The 19,998-nt window shown below is 42.6% G+C and overlaps 2 protein-coding genes across 2 annotated transcripts in view; one reads left to right on the forward strand and one right to left on the reverse strand.

The window, feature by feature from the left end:
* ubald1a (UBA-like domain containing 1a) overlaps positions 1–11,675 on the reverse strand; it is a 21,416-nt gene extending 9,741 nt beyond the window's left edge. Inside the window, exons 1-2 of the mRNA XM_031291349.2 lie at positions 11,397–11,675; positions 10,643–10,702 (exon numbers count right to left, since the gene is read on the reverse strand). Coding sequence (XP_031147209.1) covers positions 10,643–10,702; positions 11,397–11,504 — 168 coding nt within the window. The 5' untranslated portion in view covers positions 11,505–11,675. The remainder of the gene's footprint in view (positions 1–10,642; positions 10,703–11,396) is intronic.
* Positions 11,676–15,882: 4,207 nt separating this feature from the next.
* On the forward strand, positions 15,883–19,208 carry foxj1b (forkhead box J1b). The gene is made up of 3 exons (XM_031291450.2): positions 15,883–16,286; positions 16,444–17,106; positions 17,775–19,208. The coding sequence occupies exons 2-3, from the start codon at positions 16,519–16,521 to the stop codon at positions 18,651–18,653; spliced, it is 1,467 nt and encodes a 488-aa protein (XP_031147310.1). The 5' UTR covers positions 15,883–16,286; positions 16,444–16,518; the 3' UTR covers positions 18,654–19,208.
* The last annotated feature ends 790 nt before the right edge of the window (positions 19,209–19,998 follow it).

Consider the following 19,998-nt stretch of genomic DNA (forward strand, 5'->3'; position numbering starts at 1 on the left):
TCTCTCTGCTAAGAACATTAGAATGAACCTATAAGATGTTTGGTTTTTTTTTCAATTTTCTTTCTCTCACTTCCCACTCCCGGCCCTTCCTCTCCCTCCTCCTCCGGTCTGTGGCTTCACACACTGTAAGTCAGCACTTAACAGCAAACTGTGCTGAGAGATCTGTGAGACACGAGAATCACGGCGAAGCATGCAGTCCCGAGCTTGCTGTTTCTGGACAACCTGTCAGCAGATTACTCTTCCCCATAAATCTGACTACATGCAAAATGACACTTGTCTTACACCAAAAACAAATTAAGTTGTTGTCAACATCAAGATCAAGATTAACTTTATTATCCAACAAGGTGGGACATTTGTCTTGAGCACTTAACCCCTGTTGCAGCCATTAATAAAAACAAACACAGACAACATGTACAACAAACAACATGTACAACAGATACTGTACAATACCATGCAAAAAAAAAAACAACATAGTATGGCCCTAATGGTGTGTAAAACACAACATGGTGTCACACAGTGCAGTTAAAAGTTACTCAAAAACAAATAATAAAAACAAATAAGTATCGGTGCAGAGATGACGAGCACAACAATAACAATCCGCAAATCCCCATCGTCAACCCAGGCCTGTTATGGCTTTTATCTGCAGCTATTTAGGAGCTTAATAGACAAATGAATAAATTAATTTTGGAATCGGTTTATTCCTGTGTTTATCAATTTGTGGACTTGTTTTAAGCCAGTTCCCAAACCTTTGAAGAAAGTTATGAAATTTGATATCTGGAGTTCAGGTATCAAAATAACACATGCTGACGGTGACTGGTCAGAAATTGTTTCTTTACCACAGCTGGTCTGTCAACATGCAAAATAACACATGGTGTACAACTGCAAAAACAAGACGAGAGGTCTCCATTATAGCTAACAGGCATGCACACTTCAAAATCCTTATTTGGTCATCTGGTGAACCCCAGGGCAATGTATGGTTTGAGGAACTCTGTATTTTGTTTGTTGCTTAATATAATTATGTTAATAATGTGGCAAAAAAAAAAAAAAGAATAAGAGACAACCTGGGGTCACAGCTCTACATTGTGCTGTACATATATCAAAGCATTCCTCTTCTCATCTGACAGGCCACGTCGTTACCCTCAACTCTGGGAGCATTTTTACTCAATGCTGATGGGTCCTCTCTGCTCGTCTAACAGCAATGTTATTGGAACTGACCAATAGCACACTGTCCCACTGAAACTGTGACTAATAATGGGCAGCTCAGGGGTGTGAAGCTGTACAATACTTAAAAAGAACATGGAGTCAGGTCTAAATAAAAAAAAGAAAAAAAGAGTAGCAAGATGTGGACAGGAGAGGCAAACAGTTGAGTGCCTCTTTTAACTGGTGCTAAGTGCTGGTTGTGTGGGAGGAAGCTTGGGTTTCACCAGCATCAGGTCTGCACCCAAGACTAGTCTTGGGTGCATTCACGTCATGAATGTTTATATGCATCATGAAATATACGCTCCTTTTGTTTGGGCATGTGAAAACAATGCCATTCAAACCTGACAACACTGACAATGCAGGTCTCTGTCCACTTTGAAGAGGGCTGCAATACAGTATGTTAGACATGAAAACAGACACAAACACCAAAAAGCAAAAAATGTTGTATTGGCCAAAGAGTATGAATGTTGGCCAAGGTAAGATTAACAAGACAAATGGAGGTTAAACTGATGATATGAAATGCCTCCTCAATATATCAAATTACTGGCAAAGAGCACAGACAAGTCCATCTTGTTTAGCTAAGATTACGGGAACAGGAATTAGATGCTCGGATGGATGTGCTTCCCAATATATGTAACCTCAAAATATTACCAAGACTCTGTCCAATAAACAAACAAACTTGTGAGTTCGTGTGGCATTCAATTACTGGCATTCACAGCCGGATTTACTTGTAATCTGGCAGTGAAAACCTCAATAAACCACAACAACTAAAATAAACTTTTCCCATTCATGGATCAAACAAATGGCATACTGTAGATGTGACTGCAGTTTAATGCTACTGTTCCTGTAGCTGACTGTGCAGTCATTAATGTAATGGGAAGGCTGAATCTGACTGATGCCCTGTGAGGATTGTGGAAATGAGGGCAAAATGGAAATGCATGACAGATTAAAGTTAATAGGAGTACAAAAAAAAAAAAAAAATAGTGAAAGAAAAATAAAAATTAGGTGAAACCAACAGAAAATGAGAGATGGGGAATGAGGGGGCTATTGGCAAAGCAGGAGGCAGAGCGAGAGATGGAATAAAAGGAGAAAAGGCAGGCTGAATAAACCATTGCTGAATTAACTGTACATGGTTCTGCCTGCCTGTTAAATGTTTAAATAGGGTGTGTATGTAGCCTAGCACTGCTTTTGTTTTGGAGCTGCAGGTCTGCAGTTGAATCCCAATGCAACTAATCTACTACCAAGTACTACTACTAACTATGCTAGCAATGAGTGATTAAAATAAATATTGCAATGTTTTTAATGATACTTGCAATTCAATTAATTATTAATTAATTAATCAAAAATTAAAATATTAACAATGTCAGGCAAACCAGCATATGCTTTGCATTAGTCTGCATCACCAACGAAAACATCAACGCTTAACAACAAGCTGAAACTCTGTTAAGCCAGGGGAGCTGCAGACTCAGGATCATTCTGTGTAGATTCATCACTGCAAGCGACCCCTTTTCACGTTATTTGATGCACTGTTATCATCAAAAAGTCGATTGTAGCCTCTTTAAGGCCTTAAAGCAAATTATTTAATTACATTTTTTTGACCTTTAAAGAACCTGCAAATTCACTGTTTCAACAGATGATTTGACCATGTGTTATAAAGGGAGCATTAACCGTTCTTACGGCAACAACTGATAATAGAAAACTAAAACAAGTGAAACAACTGCTAGCTTAATATATTGACAACTTGATAATACTTCAACAAATGCCACAAATACTTCTAAATATTTCAGAGGTATCCCATGCTTAACTCAGGGGAGGGAAAGAGGGAAAAACAACTAGACCTTCATCAATCTGTTTGCCAACATCCTCCCTAAGCTGTGCATGGGAAACTGCCATTCCTTCACACAACAGTAGACAGTGGAGATTTGGCACTAGTTAGTGTCCCCAAATCAGCACAACAACATCATATCTAAACCAGACATGCAAATATGTGTCTCTGTTTTTATTATTCCATCACATAGCTCAATAACAGTAGGTTTTTAATGGGAGGGGCTGGAACCTAAAGGAGGTTGACAGGTGCTGCTGAACGTTTCAAGTGACCGTCCCCTCCCTTCCTCACCCATGAACCCTCACTCCTTCGTCCTCACCCAACGTCCAGCAGCTGAGGCCCGAGTCGGTGTATGTCTATGTGTGAGTTAATATTTTATACACACCGAGACGTTGTTGGATTTGTGCTCACGAGGGACTCAGTTGATCATTAGCCGGGCTGTGTTCTGTTTTCAAGTGTGTTATCGCACTGTATGGGAAGGAGAATTAAAAAACTAAAAAAAGATAGGAGCAATGACAGAAAAAGAACAGAAAAAGAAAGCAGCACTTGACAGAAGATAGGAGAACTGGGACTGAGTAGAGCATGTGTTCTGTTTGAACAACTGTACACACTGCCCTGCTCACAACAATGGCTAACAGGCTAACAATAGGTGTTCAGTGGCCCACTCATATCTAGAAAAAGGAGTTTGGCCCTGTCGACTGGTAACAGTCTGGCAACAGAAACTACTAGGCCAAAGGTCATAGTGAGGGAGAAAAAAACACGAGTGTGATGCAAACACAGCTTGCCAAAAGATATCTTTCGCTAGGCTATGCATACACTGTAGAACAAATTTACTTTTTCTTTCACTTCACTGCAGTCCATGTATAGGGCTTGGGTGCCACATTGCATTCTGGGACGTGGCGGCCATGTTGATGGCCTTACGAATGTAAACATACAGCAATTCGAACGAGGAGAAGAAGCAGAGTTGGGAGAAAGAAAAGAAGAAAAAAAAAAGATGTTAAAACAGATGTTAAAACAGATGTTTTCAAAGCATCGTTTTGCTTACTTGAAAGCAACCTTAGCGTGATGTTGGCCTTTTTAAGGTAACAGCGTGGTTGTTGTGAGAGCACGATTTCACGCCAATCTGTAAGCAAAGTCACGTTAGATCTAGCTTCACACAACTAGCTTAGTTAATGCAGCAGTTTTATAGTAGGAATTTTTGCTGTCAGCAGAGGGATAGCAACAGAAAGATGAATGTTGAAATTTTCCCGTATTTTGGGTGAGTAACCCGGGAAATTTCCCTAATTTTCAATGTTCACTTGACACACGACTGAGAGGGACGTTACGTCTATAAACAGTGCGCAGTAGTCCGAGTAGCGGTAAAGGAGGCAATCAACATGGCGGCCACGCCAAGTAGTGACGTCACGACGCCCAAGCCCTATTAGGTTTTCTAATCAGTGTCAGCTTCCATTCAATCTGAACCACTGAACACTATAACATAGGATAATCAAAATCAATATTTAGAGATTTAAATGTAGGAATTGAAGAGCAGAGCTGTGAAAGGAGGATTAAACAGGGACTGGTTATAAGTCAAGGGTCATGAATGTGAGTTAAAAAGCAGGAAAGGGATGGATAAAGCTGAGGGAAGTGACAGCACAGAAATAGTAGGACTAGGTAGCAGCAGTAAGGTGAGATGAGACTGGCTGCAGCACAACAGCTAACCTAAGAAAACAGGCCAGGGAGACGCAATGTGACAACACTCCCTTAATGCAACAGACAAGGTTCCCATGTGCTGCACTGCTGCTTGTCATTCCTCCGCCATAGGCCAAACCCCTGTGTGTGTGTGTGTGTGTGTGTGTGTGTGTGTGTGTGTGTGTGTGTGTGTGTGTGTGTGTGTGTGCGTGTGTGCTCAGTGACTCCAAGAATCAGTGTGAAACTCAATCTAACTCCAATGCTCGTAAACACATCTGGTCCTTACAGCCATCCCACATGGATTCCCATTCCCAGAGTCCCTTGAGCCAAGGTTCCTGTGTGTGTGTGTGTGTGTGTGTGTGTGTGTGTGTGTGTGTGTGTGCGTGGTTAAGGTTCTGGGAAGTCATGCTCCTGGAAACATGCAGGGCAACACGCTGGAACATGCAGAGCACAGGCCAAGCCTCTTCAGATGTGGCTAACTGCTTGGCATGGCTGTACAACACACGGGTACACACACACACACACACACATACACACACACACTCTGGCACAGATGCATGCATGCACACCCATTCACAACAGTAACAGATCTAGACATGATTGAATTTGAGAAACATTGCTGCGTGCACACCCAGGGGATTTAAGTGTGCACACATAATGAAACAGACTTATAGAATATACAAACAATGGGAAGAAACAACCTGGATGTCATCTCATTCTGCACTTAATAAACTTCTTTAAGCAATGGCTGCAGCTGGACAGAGAGCACCTTGTTTCTTTTGTGGCAGAGACACAAAGCAGCACTGTGTTATTGTATCTTCTACCCAAATACCTGGCATTGCCTTGCTATTAGCCTATTTCACCTTATGAGCCAAACCCTTCCTCACTTGTTTCCATTGATTCCTCACTGCTAGTTAGACAACAATCCAAGTGTCCTTTATATACTTTGGTTAGCCTTCCTCCATCCCTTTGCATTGTGATGATGAGCGGATAGAGGCTGAGACAGAGAGAGAAATAGAAGCAGACAGTCTTCTATGTTATCACATGATGATTTATGAAAGGTAATTATACCTCTGCTCTTCTGCATGGGCACACCACACACTTCAAATCTCAGTGAGATCTTACATGGATGAGAAAAGTTAGGATTCCTAAAAATCTTTCTTAAAGCCACACCCGAACACCAAAACCAAATGTTTGCAGTTACCAAAAACACCCCCTCAAACACACACACACACACTACTTTCTCCTACGGGGTTTATATTGCCAGGAAACAGTCTTTCAACAACCACACGCCCACTTTTATCACTGCCTTGCAGTGCCCAATGCTATTCTGCTACGTCACTGTGCCCGGTCAGTTGGTACTGAACGTTGCCCTTCATAAAATCCTAGTTTTATTTACCTTGTGCGTGATGCCAGTGACGAACCGTAATTACAGCACAATAAATAAATAAAAGGTGATCATTAAAAAAAATAAATAAATAATTCAGAATTCTGTGGGTTCAGTATGTAGGCCAGGCTGCGCTGTGCCTGGCAGTAGCAGTTCTTTAAATGGATACAGAACAAGATCACACACTTACTGCTTATATGTTCATTTCAAGTCTACAAAGGCCAAGACCAGATCTACAGAACCATGACAACATTTTACAGTGTAATACGACTTTCCAAGAGAGAGCTAAAAAAGTAAAAAGAAACGGGAGCTAAAACAAGAACTAGAAGTGTTTTTCTTTCTTTTTTTACACCAATATGAAACATAATCAGAGTGAGAACCGGAGGGAGATGTACTGTACAAGTTGAGATGTGATTCAAGAAGAAAAGGAGAATGTGAAATATTCTGGAGATAAGACAACATACTTCAACATAACACCACAGACCTGACGTTACTGCAGGGCCGTCCCATGAGGACCTCACCGTATACATTTTTAATAGCTGTACTACTGGCAGAAATTACACAGATGTGAAGCAGGCTTTGTGGCTTAGTTAGGTTGTTTCTTTGCTTAGTCACATGACGGGGTCACATGTTTCCAGACAGCAGTGGAAGTCATCCAGCTTGGCTACTTCCTGCTCTGTGCTCACATGAGGATTCATTCACTTTATTGTGGCTGGATGTGCCCCACATGGAGAGATATTAATCATGGAAACACTGATATAGGTGTAAAGCGTCAGTATTAACACTGTCCAGATCTGATCATTCAAAAGACCGAAATATTTCCCAAAGCTGCTCATGGTCATCTAGTTCCAAGAAAATTTTTCTTGCACTCAAGAAAACATTTTTGCTTTCACATGACCAATGATTGTCTGTCTATTATTATTCTTCACTGAGGAGACAATGTAGAAGAGCATTTTTTTAAACATTACTTTTGGGCTTTTTGGCCTTTATTGGATAGGACAGCAGGACTGAAGACAGGAGGGGGGGAGAGAGGGGGGGGATGATGTGCCGCAAAGGGCCGTGGGTCGGAATCGCACCCGGGCCACTGCAGTAGGGACTGAGCCTTTGTACATGGGGCACGCTCAACCAGGTGAGCTACCAGGGCACACCAGAAGAGCATTTTTGACAATTGGCGTTCCAACTATGTAAGAAGTATCAGAAATAGCTCAGACTTTATATGCACAATTAGTTTAAAAAAGGCCTTAAAATGAGGTTGGCACATTCCTAGAATATGTATGTATGAAAACAAAAAAGGCAGGGGTATAAGAATGTGTGCATAATATTTGCTAAGTGTGATTATCATTAAACAGCCAGAAGCAACGCAAATACAGTAGTACTCATAAGTTTATGAACCCATGCTAAAGTTGACTAAAAAGAAGAATAAAAAAAATCATCTTTTGGAAATTGATCTTAATGCCTTAATTAAAAAAATAGGAAAAATCCAACCTTTAAGGACACCAATTTTCTTTGTGAATGAATAATGGCCTTGGCCTTTGTAATTAAAATAGCCCCACATCATCACAAACCCTTCACCATACCTAGAGACTGGCATGGGGTACTTTCCATAAGATCATCTCTCAATGCAAATCAAACCAGCTATTAGGCTAACTGAAATAAAACCATGCCAATCTCTAGGTATGGTGAAGGGTATGTGATGATGTGGGGCTATTTTAATTACAAAGGCCAAGGGAACTTTATCAGGATGCATAGTATCCTGGATCCATGAAATAACTGGCCTTTCAAAATAAAAATCTGCCTGCCTCTATGGGAATTTAACATAGGGGTGTACTTACTTATGCCCCCTGTATTTTTCCTATTTTTTTTTTTTAATTAAGGCATTAAGATCAATTTCCAAAAGATGATTTTTTTATTCCTCTTTTTAGTCAACTTTAGCATGGGTTCATAAACTTATGAGCACCACTGTACAACTCATGCATTCCAAGTGTGAGTGAATATGCCGATATGCTGTTCTGGCGGTTAGTAACTGCTTTGAGATTAATGCAAAAATAATGATGGGCAGGGCATGACTATAAAATTATCTAACAGGAAACATAAACGACAGAATTGAATTCTAGAGCCTTATGTTTTGTCTATTTCTGTAAACAGAAAGAGACAGAGTTAGCGAGGGAGGAAGGCAAGAGGAGTGAGAGCGTGTAAACTAAAGAAAGATACAGGGTGCTGTGTTTTTAGTTACAGCGGCACCCTGTGCTGTGAAAGGGTCCATTTTGGGCCGGTGTGAGCATTGCATCCTGTAGGAATGTGTTGTGGTTGCAGTGTTAGTAAAGGCAGTGTGTGTGTTGAGGAGAAAACTGGGAGTAGACGGGGAGGGGTTGCAGAGTTTAGAATGATAGAGTTTAGGTGTCTGAGTGTCAACAAAAACAGAGATAATTGGACAATCTGTTCAAGCGCCATCATCTGGCTGTATGGCTTTAACTGAAACGCATGTACTTTACATACACAACTGTAGACAATAACAAACAGAGTCTAAATGCGTGTCTGTGCAGAGATTGTAGCTCTTTTACATTATGAGCCAAAGCACAGGCACTCCCCTGTGTCTGCGATCGCTACTAAAAGGAAATACAATGACAAGAGCTTTATCTAAATCCTCTGCCCTCCAGGGCATTATACAAGACTTTACTGATGAGTAGGCTAGCTCACCTCACCTCACTATTTGATATTTGATACAGAGTATAAACCTCTGACATACAAAGCACAAATGATGTATTTCTTTTACAACAGTGCTTTTGTACCCAAGATAGTTTATTATTTCCCATGATGCCAAAGTTAAATGGGAAAGGTATTTGGTACAGCACATTCAGCTTCATACATTGTTGGGCCTCAAAAACAATAGCATAAACAAGCTCATTGAACAGTATCCATAAACTAACTGACCCACATGACGTACTAAACCTGCCATGCTGCCAAGAACTGCATGTCTACAGGCAATCTGTTGGGGCCATTGGGGCTGGAGCAAGGCTGCTAGCCAAAATAGCAATCTCAAGGATGAGTTCAGTTTGTGTTGCAACACATTGACAAAACAGCATGTGCAACAGAAATGTAACCAAATGTTGTTCACGTTTACTCTAAACTGAAGAGAGAGACAGTGTGTGAGAGTGGGAGCAAAGTGGATTAGATCTGTAAACCAACGAGCACTGTGGCCTGATAAGCTGCAGGAAGGTTGGACACGCTGCCCTATTGTAGTACTGTTGTGACTCACACACATACACACAAACACCCACTCTGTGCACGCACAAAATACAAATGCATGCACGCTAGGTACGCAGAGGCATGTGCATAAAAAGGAAACGTGAACTTGTGATTGCTCAAGAACATGTCTATAACAACACCACAAACACACGTAGGTGCTCTGCGTTCCGACTTCCATTATCCAGTGTCTGCAGCAATCAAGCTCAGCCCTATTTGGCAGACAGAATAGAACAGCTCTTGGCAGATTGTTTACTCTCTAAATTAAAGTGAGACATTTCATGAGCTAAATAGAGAACGGAGATGCTCTTATTTACTGATCAGATGAAGAAGGACTGGCTTTTTTTTTCTTTTAATAAAGCGGCTATAAAAGTGATCCAGATCAGTGTGAGACGTTTTGATTCTGACTGCCGATATTGCACTACTCAGGGGCTATATCAAATCCGCTTTTATCTTAATGTTCCTCACTTTCCTTTGCTACACAAACAGTGAGCCAACACATACACACACAAACAAACAGTGTGAGCTTAAAAATTATCAACAGTTATGCCCCAAATCCCCTCACGTCTATGTCAAGCTCTTCCAAAGGGCAGCTATGGCTGGATGCTGCCATGCATGCAGCTGCAAACAAAGACTTGTGGGCTGCTGCTAAAAGCCCAAATAGTGCTAGTGTTTCATAATGTTCAAGCCCTCTGTGTGTGTATGTCCAGTGTCCTAACGCCTTCCAGTTTACTCTCCTCGGGTTTGTCTGCCCCTAAACGTCCCCAATGTGTTGTGTCAGCGGCAGCAACAACCCAATCAGGGGAAATGTCTGAATAACCAGAGGCAAATGCAACTACATAAGGATCTCTATATTTGTGAGCGGCAGCTGTCCTCTTCCAGGAAGGAATTTTTTTCTGTCTTACCCAGAAACTGAGGGGCCCTTCCTTCCGTTATGCACCTCAATTGATACAATGACAAATGAGGAATTTCATAAATCTGCATCTATCTTCCTCTCTCCCTCTTCTTTGCACACGTACACTACACACACATCTCTCTCTCTCTCTCTCTCTCTCTCTGTGTGGCTGCTGCTGCTGATGCATGCCTGCCTGCCTGTGTGTTTATTTCTGGAAGCTCACAACATGGCCGACATGTGCTTTGTTATTGTTAGTACAACATCATCCCTCTTGGCCTATAAGGGCTGTTTATCCTCCCCCATCCCACCAAAAACAACACAGTATTCTTAAAGATATACTAGCTTGAAATTAGGTTTGTTATTATTAGATAAACAGAACGAACAAGGATATTATCATCACCCCGCTCCTCCTCACACTCACCATTTGATGATGATGGCCGTACGGAATATTTGTTTCTTGAAAAAAGGCACTGAGGGCAGTCTATAATAAAAACACAGAACATGAATGACATTTTGGTGACAATGGTTTTGGTTTCAGGTAAATGCATTGAGTTAGGAGCAAATAAGTCGTCCAAACATGCTCATTTCTGTGTCGATATTTAATAAAAATTAAACAACACAGAACAGAGAGCTTGCAGGGAAGCCCAATGAAATGTTACATTACTAGCAAAATCTATATTCCGTTCACCGCAGACTAAACAATGAAGTAGCCTACTCTTTCGTAACGTTAGGCTAGTCAATACAACACGACGGTCATCTTTATTGCGTAACAACACTCACTGGCCTCGTCTTTACATTGCTGTCATGTGTCGGATTATAGTATTTAATCTAGACTAAAGTCTAGCTAATTGCATATGCTAGCTGTACGCGTCGCCCTGTGTATTCCCTACTGGTTTAGTCTGGCTAAAGCACGTCTATAACGTTAACGTTACTTTAGCTAAATACGGCAAAAGTTCTGGTTAGAAAGTGGGTCGACTTCTTGCGACCTAAAAGACATAGCTTACACTAACGCTTTGTTTTGTGTTGAATTTCAAGAGCCTGAAAAGTGGCGAGAGGCACACAGGAAAGCTCCAGTGAAAACTAACGGTCGGTCAGACATAAACGTTGGCTAACGTTACCCCGCCGACTCTTAACGTTGAAGCTTTTACAATTTTCTCTTTTTCTTTTAACGTTACCTCGAACTGCCAATGTGCCGCTTGCAAAAGCTGCTTCGCTTGGTCTGCCGCACAACCCGCCGTCAGGACGAACTGGTTAATCATGACTTGATGTTTGAGTTCATCCATTTTCGACGAAGCCCGTGTCCTACTCGCGGCGACTGGCTCTAAAACAAACGTTTTTTCCTCTCTTTCTTCACTCTAGTTGTATTCCGTTTCTCTGCCTCAGTCGTCCACCATTACAGCCGGTTGAGCAAACACAAATATTTACTGTAGGAGCGGTAGTGGAAGGAGCATTACGTGATTGACAGAAGGGCGCAGCCAATCAAATGAGGACATCGCCGGTGGGATTTGTATGCTGCAAGCGGAGGGTCTCGGAACAGCGTGTCTTTAACCGTCTGATGCGGGTTTATTTTTATACTTAAAAATACGTAAAATGAAAAAAAGTAAAGCACAATCCGTGCAGTTTAAATGATGGAACATATGGTGTTAAAATCACAGCAGAGGAGGGAAATCCCCACTCGAGTACTCTCAGAGAGGGTTTGTTTTGGACTACAACTCCCGTGAGCACACGCTTTGTTTGTAAAGCTCCAGAAGGCAGACTTTTGTGAATGACGGTCGCTCTCGTCCAATTCCCAGGCGCGCTGTGTCACTATCCTTGCCAAATATGGTAAACAAATCCACCATCGCCAATTACATCGCTCGGAGTTAAATTAGGGACAACCGATAGTACATATTCAGAAGCGACGTGTCTGCTCTGCGCACTTCTTCTTATGAATTACATCTCCCATCAGTTCCGCAGCTTGTGCGGCAGTATACAACCTTTTCGCCTGTCTCCTGACAGAGTGAGCATGGACTTTGTTTACGCTTGCTCAAGGACACTACAGTCGGGTGTTAGGTGGCCTACGGACGCATTAACGACTTAATGACTCTATGAATTACTACATGACATTGTGAATACATATGAAATTAATGAGCATATAATAATAAATCGTTAAACAAAACAGGGCCATTTTTTACAGCAGGAGTAGCATCCAGAGCCAGTTTTTCTCTATCACTCTGCACTTGTCTACCTCTCGAAATGCACGGCGTTGGTTATTTCCATGTACAAGTATTCATGGATGGATTAGGGTCAGTAAAGTAAATATCTAGGCCACTAAATCAGCAATTTTAGTGCAGGCTGTGTGTAAAATGAGCCCTCTGATGTCAACACACACCGCTCAGAATTATGGGTAACTGTAAACTGTAAACATTCTTTATCAATGGCATGTCTGTAGCTGTGTCAATGGTGAGAGATGATAGGAAGGATTGGAAATAGCGACATCTGCTGGTGGAAGGAGGCACCTGAAAAACAGCATAACTACTGTAACACTGGATTGACATCCATGGTTTTTAGATTACACAGAAACTTTGAGGTTTCCCAATATATATATATATATATATATATATATATATATATATATATATATATATATATATATATATATATATATAGTCCAGTGTGACCTTTGATTGGCTTACTCTGGTTTACAGTTCTATGTTACATACAGCTCCCTTGGTGTCATTTAGCCATACGTAACTTAAACCAGGAACCCATTGGATGAGTCTTTAAACCAAATCAAACTGAGGAAAAGACACATTAAGGTTTTGAAGATTACGGTTCTATACAAGCAAACTTCATTTTTTTTTTTCAATTTTCCGATTTCAACTGTTAACCAGATCAAATAACAGGTTGGTCAAAGTTCCATCCATCCTTGTCATCCGCTTATCCGGGGTCGGGTCGCAGGGGCCAGCAGACCCAAACTTCCCTTTCCCGAGCCACATCAATCAGCTCTGACTGGGGGATCCCGAGGCGTTCCCAGGCCAGGGTGGAGATATAATCTCTACACCTAGTCCTGACAGAGTCAGGCTAGCTGTTTCCCCCTCTCACCACTTTTTGTGCAAGCTAACCTAGCTAGTTAGCCTGCTGGTGGTGGTAGCCTCATATCACACATACAGTATATTAATGAGTGGTATCAATCTTCTCGTCAAGCGAACAAGCATATTTTCATATTTATAAGTGTCTAACTATTCATTTTGGGTTTAAAATCATGTAGTGTTTCCCCCTATTTAATCAAGTGTGTCAACATTTGCTAAATTTGAGCTGTAAGCAGAGATCAAACAAAATGTGGCAAAAAATAACATCTTAAACTTACAAGGGGAGTATTCAGGACTTTTATTTTCTGCACAAGTTAGTTTAGTGACCAATGTCTAGTTTAGTATCTTGTATCAGTTGGTCCTCCACCTTTCCCCGAAACTGTAGTTGTGAGTTATAGCCAAAGGGATTAAATGCAAGGACTTTGCCATATATTATGGGTTTTCTGAATTGAAACCCCTCCAAAAGGTTAACTGTACTATTAACATGATATACATAGCCTGGTGTAACAGTCCTCCTTAGCACCCTCTTTCAACCCATTAGATGTACTGTAGCCATACTGTAAGCCTATGTGTGCTTCGTTGCTTCTGAAGGACAGCGGGAAGCCGGGCAACAATAAGAACAGCTGTTCAAACATTTGCCCGCCTCACCAGCAAACCCTTTGTCAAGAACCTGAACAAACCTGGAGACATTTTTAAAAATCAAGCCTCCTTGACAGGGAAAGCAACAGCTGGTCCGACGTATCCAGGATCTTTAAGTGTTGCAGCATTGATTTTGTCACTCATCCATCCTCGGTGCCCTACACTGAATGCCAGCCCTTCTCAGCCTCTGCACTCCAAATCTTTAAGCACAGGAGATGTCTTGACACAATCTGTTTGGGGGAGGAAGCGAGATGGTTGGCACTGCATATTGTAGGGAATCTCTTCAGGCTTTAAGAGAAAAAGGCATCATCAATGCATGTGGGCCTCAGCTCTTGTACAATTACTTCTGTAAAGGCTTTCTCAATGGCAATATTGACAATGATTGTTTTAGTATGTAATCTTTGACTTACCAGATGTTGGCTTTCAGCTTTGTGTATCACATATATGTATAGACAGCAGGGACCATTGAATACCACACAACCAGGTGGTTATAAGGTCATAAATCCACATCTTTTCAATCACATGCCTGCTGCAGTGTTGGCATCTCAAGTGTGTTTGGTATAGTCAGAGAGTACTGAGGCCATGACAAGGCCTGCGGTATGGATGTAATTAGAGGAAGGTACAAACAGCATGAAGCTGTAACAAGTAACTTCTGTTTGTCTAAAAAATGGTTAGTTGCATTCCCTCTTCAGACAGAAAATTGAGCAAACATGCGGAATATGATGGAAAGGTTTGATTTGACATTTGAAGTGATCGGCATCCCTTATTTTGGGGAAAAATAATACTGAACACTGGTTCCCATTTGACATGCAGTCTGATTTGCTTAAGTGCAGCCCTACATTAAACGATCAGTGCTTTCTACAGGTTCTAGAACGTCTTTCTCACCTTCAGGCAGGGGCGTAGCACAAAATTCTGGGCCCTGTAGGAAGGCATTTTCTATGGGCCAATTCCCCGCATTCACAGCTATTCATTCAAGCATATTTTTGGGCCCTCCTCACAGTCATTAGTGGTTTGGTACCCTGGTGTGGCTGCAATGCAGTATTGATCCACTGGGTAGCAGTGTTGTCTCATAATTCACATTGCCTCTGCCATTCACATCTACACACACAGAACTAACGTTGGCCAAATTTCTGTTTTACGTGAACCTGTGTAGAACATCACCACTAACAGTGGCTGCTTTAATGTTGTGATTGTAAATGACATCCCCTTTACTTTTATTAATTTGTTAAAAAATATTGTAAAATGTAATCATGTTGCTATTGTGGAACTAGCAGCATGACAGGGCCTACTTATAGGGCCACATGAATATTTGACAGTTTTGATCACATAGTTTCAGAAGTTCAACATCATCATTTCAGTTCATCATTTTGTTTTAATGCATCTTTGCTCTGCTGTTTTAAATCTTGCACATCACTGATCTGACGTGTTTTTACATTGCCATTGGATTTCGCAGTGGCTTGAAATCCAATGATGGGCAAATTTATAATGAGATTAACTATAGAAGTTAATCATTTAATTGTGCAAAACTGATATTTAGGCCAAATATTCAATCAACATTTGCCTTTTCACGGTTGAAAAGAAAGAATAATCCCTGCAGTGAAAAGACATGGCAAATACAGGCTTATCAGTTGAAGTGGGCTGTTTTGCTTGCAGGTGCAAACGTGCGCTCCAAGCGGGACCTGTGGCGCGTCTTTTTCAGCGCCAGCGGGGGGGGTTTCGACGCGCGCCACAGAGGTCACATTTCAGCCCATTTCCGGGATGGAGACAAAGATTAAACGCAGCGAAACTGACTGTTCTTACTGCAGCGAACCAATGCACTCACTCGACATTCATTTGATTGTACCCCCCCAGCCCCAGCCCCTTTTTTGTGTGTGTGTGTGTGTGTGTGTGTGTGTGTGTGTGTGTGTGTGTGAGTGTGTGTGTGTGTGAGAGAGAGAGAGAGAGAGAGAGAGAGAGAGAGAGAGAAACCTGGAGAAGAACAAGGATAGCGCCAGCCAATCAGAAATCCCCTCAGGCGTTTAAAGGGATGGTGGGCAGTCTCTCGGGGCTTTATGAGCGACTTATTTTACAACCTCCACATATTCTCTCGTCTTGACCTCCCACGGACACTCAAACAGAGCCGAGCGTTCGGATGACTAACAGCCCGTTTCACCTGACTCGGCATGGCTCTGTCCTGAGTGGCGCTTTTCTTCTTTTTCCTCCATGTGAGCTGCTGCTGGATGCTATACTCGCCCTCCCCCCGCCGCACTTGTTGCGCAGAGACTGGATGCGCCGCTGAGTCCTTGGAGAGGAGAGGCAGGGACGGACGGCAACAGGTGCACACAGAGAATCTTTCCTAAAAAGGCTGCACCGGAGGTAGGGAAATTACGCATCATTTGTGGCATTAATATGTTGCTGTTTTGTGACATTTTTAACCAAACAACATTTCATCCGTGGTGATTTATTTGCGTATAAGGCTGATTTGTATTCATTCAATTAACTGTGTTTTTCTTTCACTTTTTTTGACTTTAAGATAAAACACAACTTTAAATGCCGATTTGAAGATCTTTTGTCCGTCTTCAGCCTTCACCGCGCGCACAAAACCAGGATGCCGGTTCTGACGAGCCCCGACATTGCCAACAAGTTCAATGAGAAATGGCTGGAGGTTTACCCCGAAGATCAGGTCACCGGGTCCGACTCTGTCCCCCTGGACGACAGCCTCACTAGCCTCCACTGGCTCCAGAATTTCTCCATCCTCAACGCGGATCCGGAGCGACCCAACGGAGCTGGACCGGGCTGCCCGTCCTCCCAGCAGCACCTGTATCTCAAGCGGCTCGGCTTCCCCAGAGGTGGCACCGACTCTCCGTCCAGCCCGCCGGCCGGGGACACCGCCGCCACCGGGATGCCTCTGTACCTCGGGAGCCCCGTCACCTCTGGCAGCGAGTCCACCGCGGAGCCGCTGTTCGCCAACTGCGCACATCCAGGGAACGGCTACGTCCAGATCCCCATCCAGGCCAGCCCGCCTGTGGAAGTCGACTACAAAAGCAACCCTAAAGTCAAACCGCCCTATTCCTACGCTTCTCTCATCTGCATGGCCATGCAGGCCAGCAAGCAGCCCAAAGTGACTCTGTCCACCATCTACAACTGGATAACGGAGAATTTCTGCTACTACAGACACGCGGAGCCCAGCTGGCAGGTAACCGAGACTGGCAAACTCCCCCTTTCTATTATTGATGAGTCAGATAAATGGCGAGGTGAGGGAGAGAAGGGTGAGCGATTGATCCCAGTGTCACCATCAGACACCACATCTGTATGGTACAGGACATCAGAAAATACCTTTTTTTTTTTATCAACGTGGGGAAACAAAAACCCATCAGATGTAGTGTACATTTTAAATCCTTTCTATTTCACTGGATTAGAGACTAATTTCAGCCTTTGATGATTTCCATGACAAGTGTTTCTTAATGCCAGTCTCTCCATGTTCCGAGAGAGTGCTCATACAGGGTTTTTGTCTAAGGGGAATGGTGATGGGGTGGAGAAAGCACTCTAAATGTATGTGTGTGTGTGTGTGTGTGTGTGTGTGTGTGTGTGTGTGTTAATGAGGGCTCCTGAGAGAGATGGCAGCTAAGCACAGCTGATCATGTTTGAAATGCACAGAGCTGCCTGTTACTAAAAAGCCTCATTAGGTGCATTTGCTTTCCAAACAACAACAATACAACCCCCATCCTCCGCCTCCTCCTCCTCCTCTCCTCTCATCTCCCTACAAAGACAAACTGACACATTCAGTTTTTGCATGACTAACTCATATTTGCTCAAAGCCAACGAGATTATGTTAAATATCCTTTTTTTGTGTCTTTGTCACAGAACTCGATTCGTCACAACCTGTCCCTCAACAAGTGTTTCAGGAAGGTCCCCAGACAGAAAGACGAGCCAGGGAAGGGAGGCTTCTGGCAGATCGATCCACAGTATGCAGATATGTTTGTCAATGGCATCTTCAAACGCAGAAGGATGTCTGCTAACAACTACAACAACAACAGCAGCAGCAGTGGCACTCACAGACAGAACAAACTGGTTCAGGGTTATCACAGCACCCAAAATGGCTGCCCTTACCAAGGGCTGGGCGGCAAACGGAAGCACCTGCCCTCTAAGAACAACAGCAAGGCAATGAGGGCGACTGAGTCCCCTCTTTTAGCTACAGAGGCCCACAAAGCAGACATCCTGAGGGGGGACTTTGACCTTGCGTCCGTGTTCGACGACGTTCTCAGCGGGAACTGTAGCACCTTCGAGGATTTGGACATCAACATGGCGCTGAGCTCCCTGGGCTGCGAGATGGAGGTTTCCATGCAGGGGAGGCAGCAGTCGGCGGGGCTGGGGAGGTGGTGCGGCGGAGGGGACGTCATGGGTCAGAGCCAGCAACTGAACCACCACCACTCCTACGGTTACATGGATTGCACGCTCAATATGGGAGAGCTCCACGTGCCACCGCCGCCGCAGCAGCATCCTCAGCATCCGCAGCATTTGGACCAGGATCAGCTGCTCCAAAGCCACCACCACCACCTGCAGCAGTTCGACGAGCCCTCCGCGCTCTTCCCGGAGCAGCCTGAGGAGGCGGTGCTGCAGCCCTGGGAGGAGATCAAAGAAGAGGCGCAGGCGATTCCTCTGACTCTGGATCAAGGCTTCGGACTATGCGAGAGCTTCTTCACAGAGATGCAGCCATGGGAACGAGTGGAGGCCTATCTGTGACCTTTGACCCTACACGTCATTGACTCCTACTTATCTACTCCCAATGCCCTGAAGTCAATCATGTCTGATTACTGATCCAATATTAACCCCCAAAAGATTACCACCGGTTAGAAATACAGCCAAGCTGCGTCTGCATCCAATCATTCTGCAATACACTGCATCTGTAATTTTTTTTTTTTTGTAACATTTACTTGTCCTTTTGTTAAAAAACAAACATGATAAAGTCGAAATTGTCTTAAACTGTGAACCCAGTTAACAAAGATTCTCTTACCAAAAGACATTGATCTGACTATAAAGTTTGTTGGGCAACGTGATTGGGGATTATTCCCTGGCATATAATCCCATTTCTTCATAAAGGGTGCCAGGAGATTGACAGTAGTGTGTATCATGACACAACACTGATATATCAGGCACAATGAAATGACAATACAACAGAGAAACTTTTATAAACCAAATTAAAGTTTCATGTGGACTGCGGAGGATTATCGCACTCTGTAGAATGTATGGCAGCAAATGTTTTCATCAGAAGGAAGAAAAATGACGAGACTGCGTGCAGAAAACAGGACAAATTATTCATCCTTTAAGTTGGATTTTCTGAAACTATAACTGCTCAAATGTCAGGCAGCGGGTGATGAGAGAATGTGTTCAAATGAATTGGACTGAACTGCAGCTATTTGTCGCTCCGGGTGATGAAATGATGACAGAAGAAAAGTGAAGAAAACCCCATTACCCTCCTTCAAAGCACTCTCCACAAACATGCACTGTCACTATGGGACTGAGAAAACATAAATGATTCTATTTTGCTACATTAGCATTACACATTTTTTTACTAACATGCAGCGAAATCAGCCATTCATCAAGTTATCAGAGCAGGATGGAGACTTTAAACTCATAGGCTGAGATAATAAAATCAGTCATTTATAACTTTGTTATATAGTCAATTTAATATATATATATATATATTCATTAAAGTATATAGCATGAAGCTAGGCAGGAATATTTGCCATTTGTCTACAGTTATGAGAGGAGCAGACCTGAGAAATTGATCGCCTTCTTGTCAGTCATGAACATTATGCACTTTGATAGGCAGCAGTTTAAGGAAAGCAAGAAAGCTTTTATTTCCAGGATGTTTAGTTTAATTTTTTGTATTGTATTAAAATGGTGTTTTCTAAAAGTTTACTGACCATAATGAAAGTGATGCATATGCTGTAATTGTCCATATCAGTTTGTGTTAACAATGAACTCAACACTGCAATAAGTCGACTGGTCAAGTTTTTTTTGTGGTTTTTTTGTTGCTTAAATATACGGTTTTCTGTACAAATATAATAAAAAACAGGGCATTTGT

This window comes from Sander lucioperca, chromosome 22 (genome assembly GCF_008315115.2).
Source record: "Sander lucioperca isolate FBNREF2018 chromosome 22, SLUC_FBN_1.2, whole genome shotgun sequence".
Taxonomy (NCBI): domain Eukaryota; kingdom Metazoa; phylum Chordata; class Actinopteri; order Perciformes; family Percidae; genus Sander; species Sander lucioperca.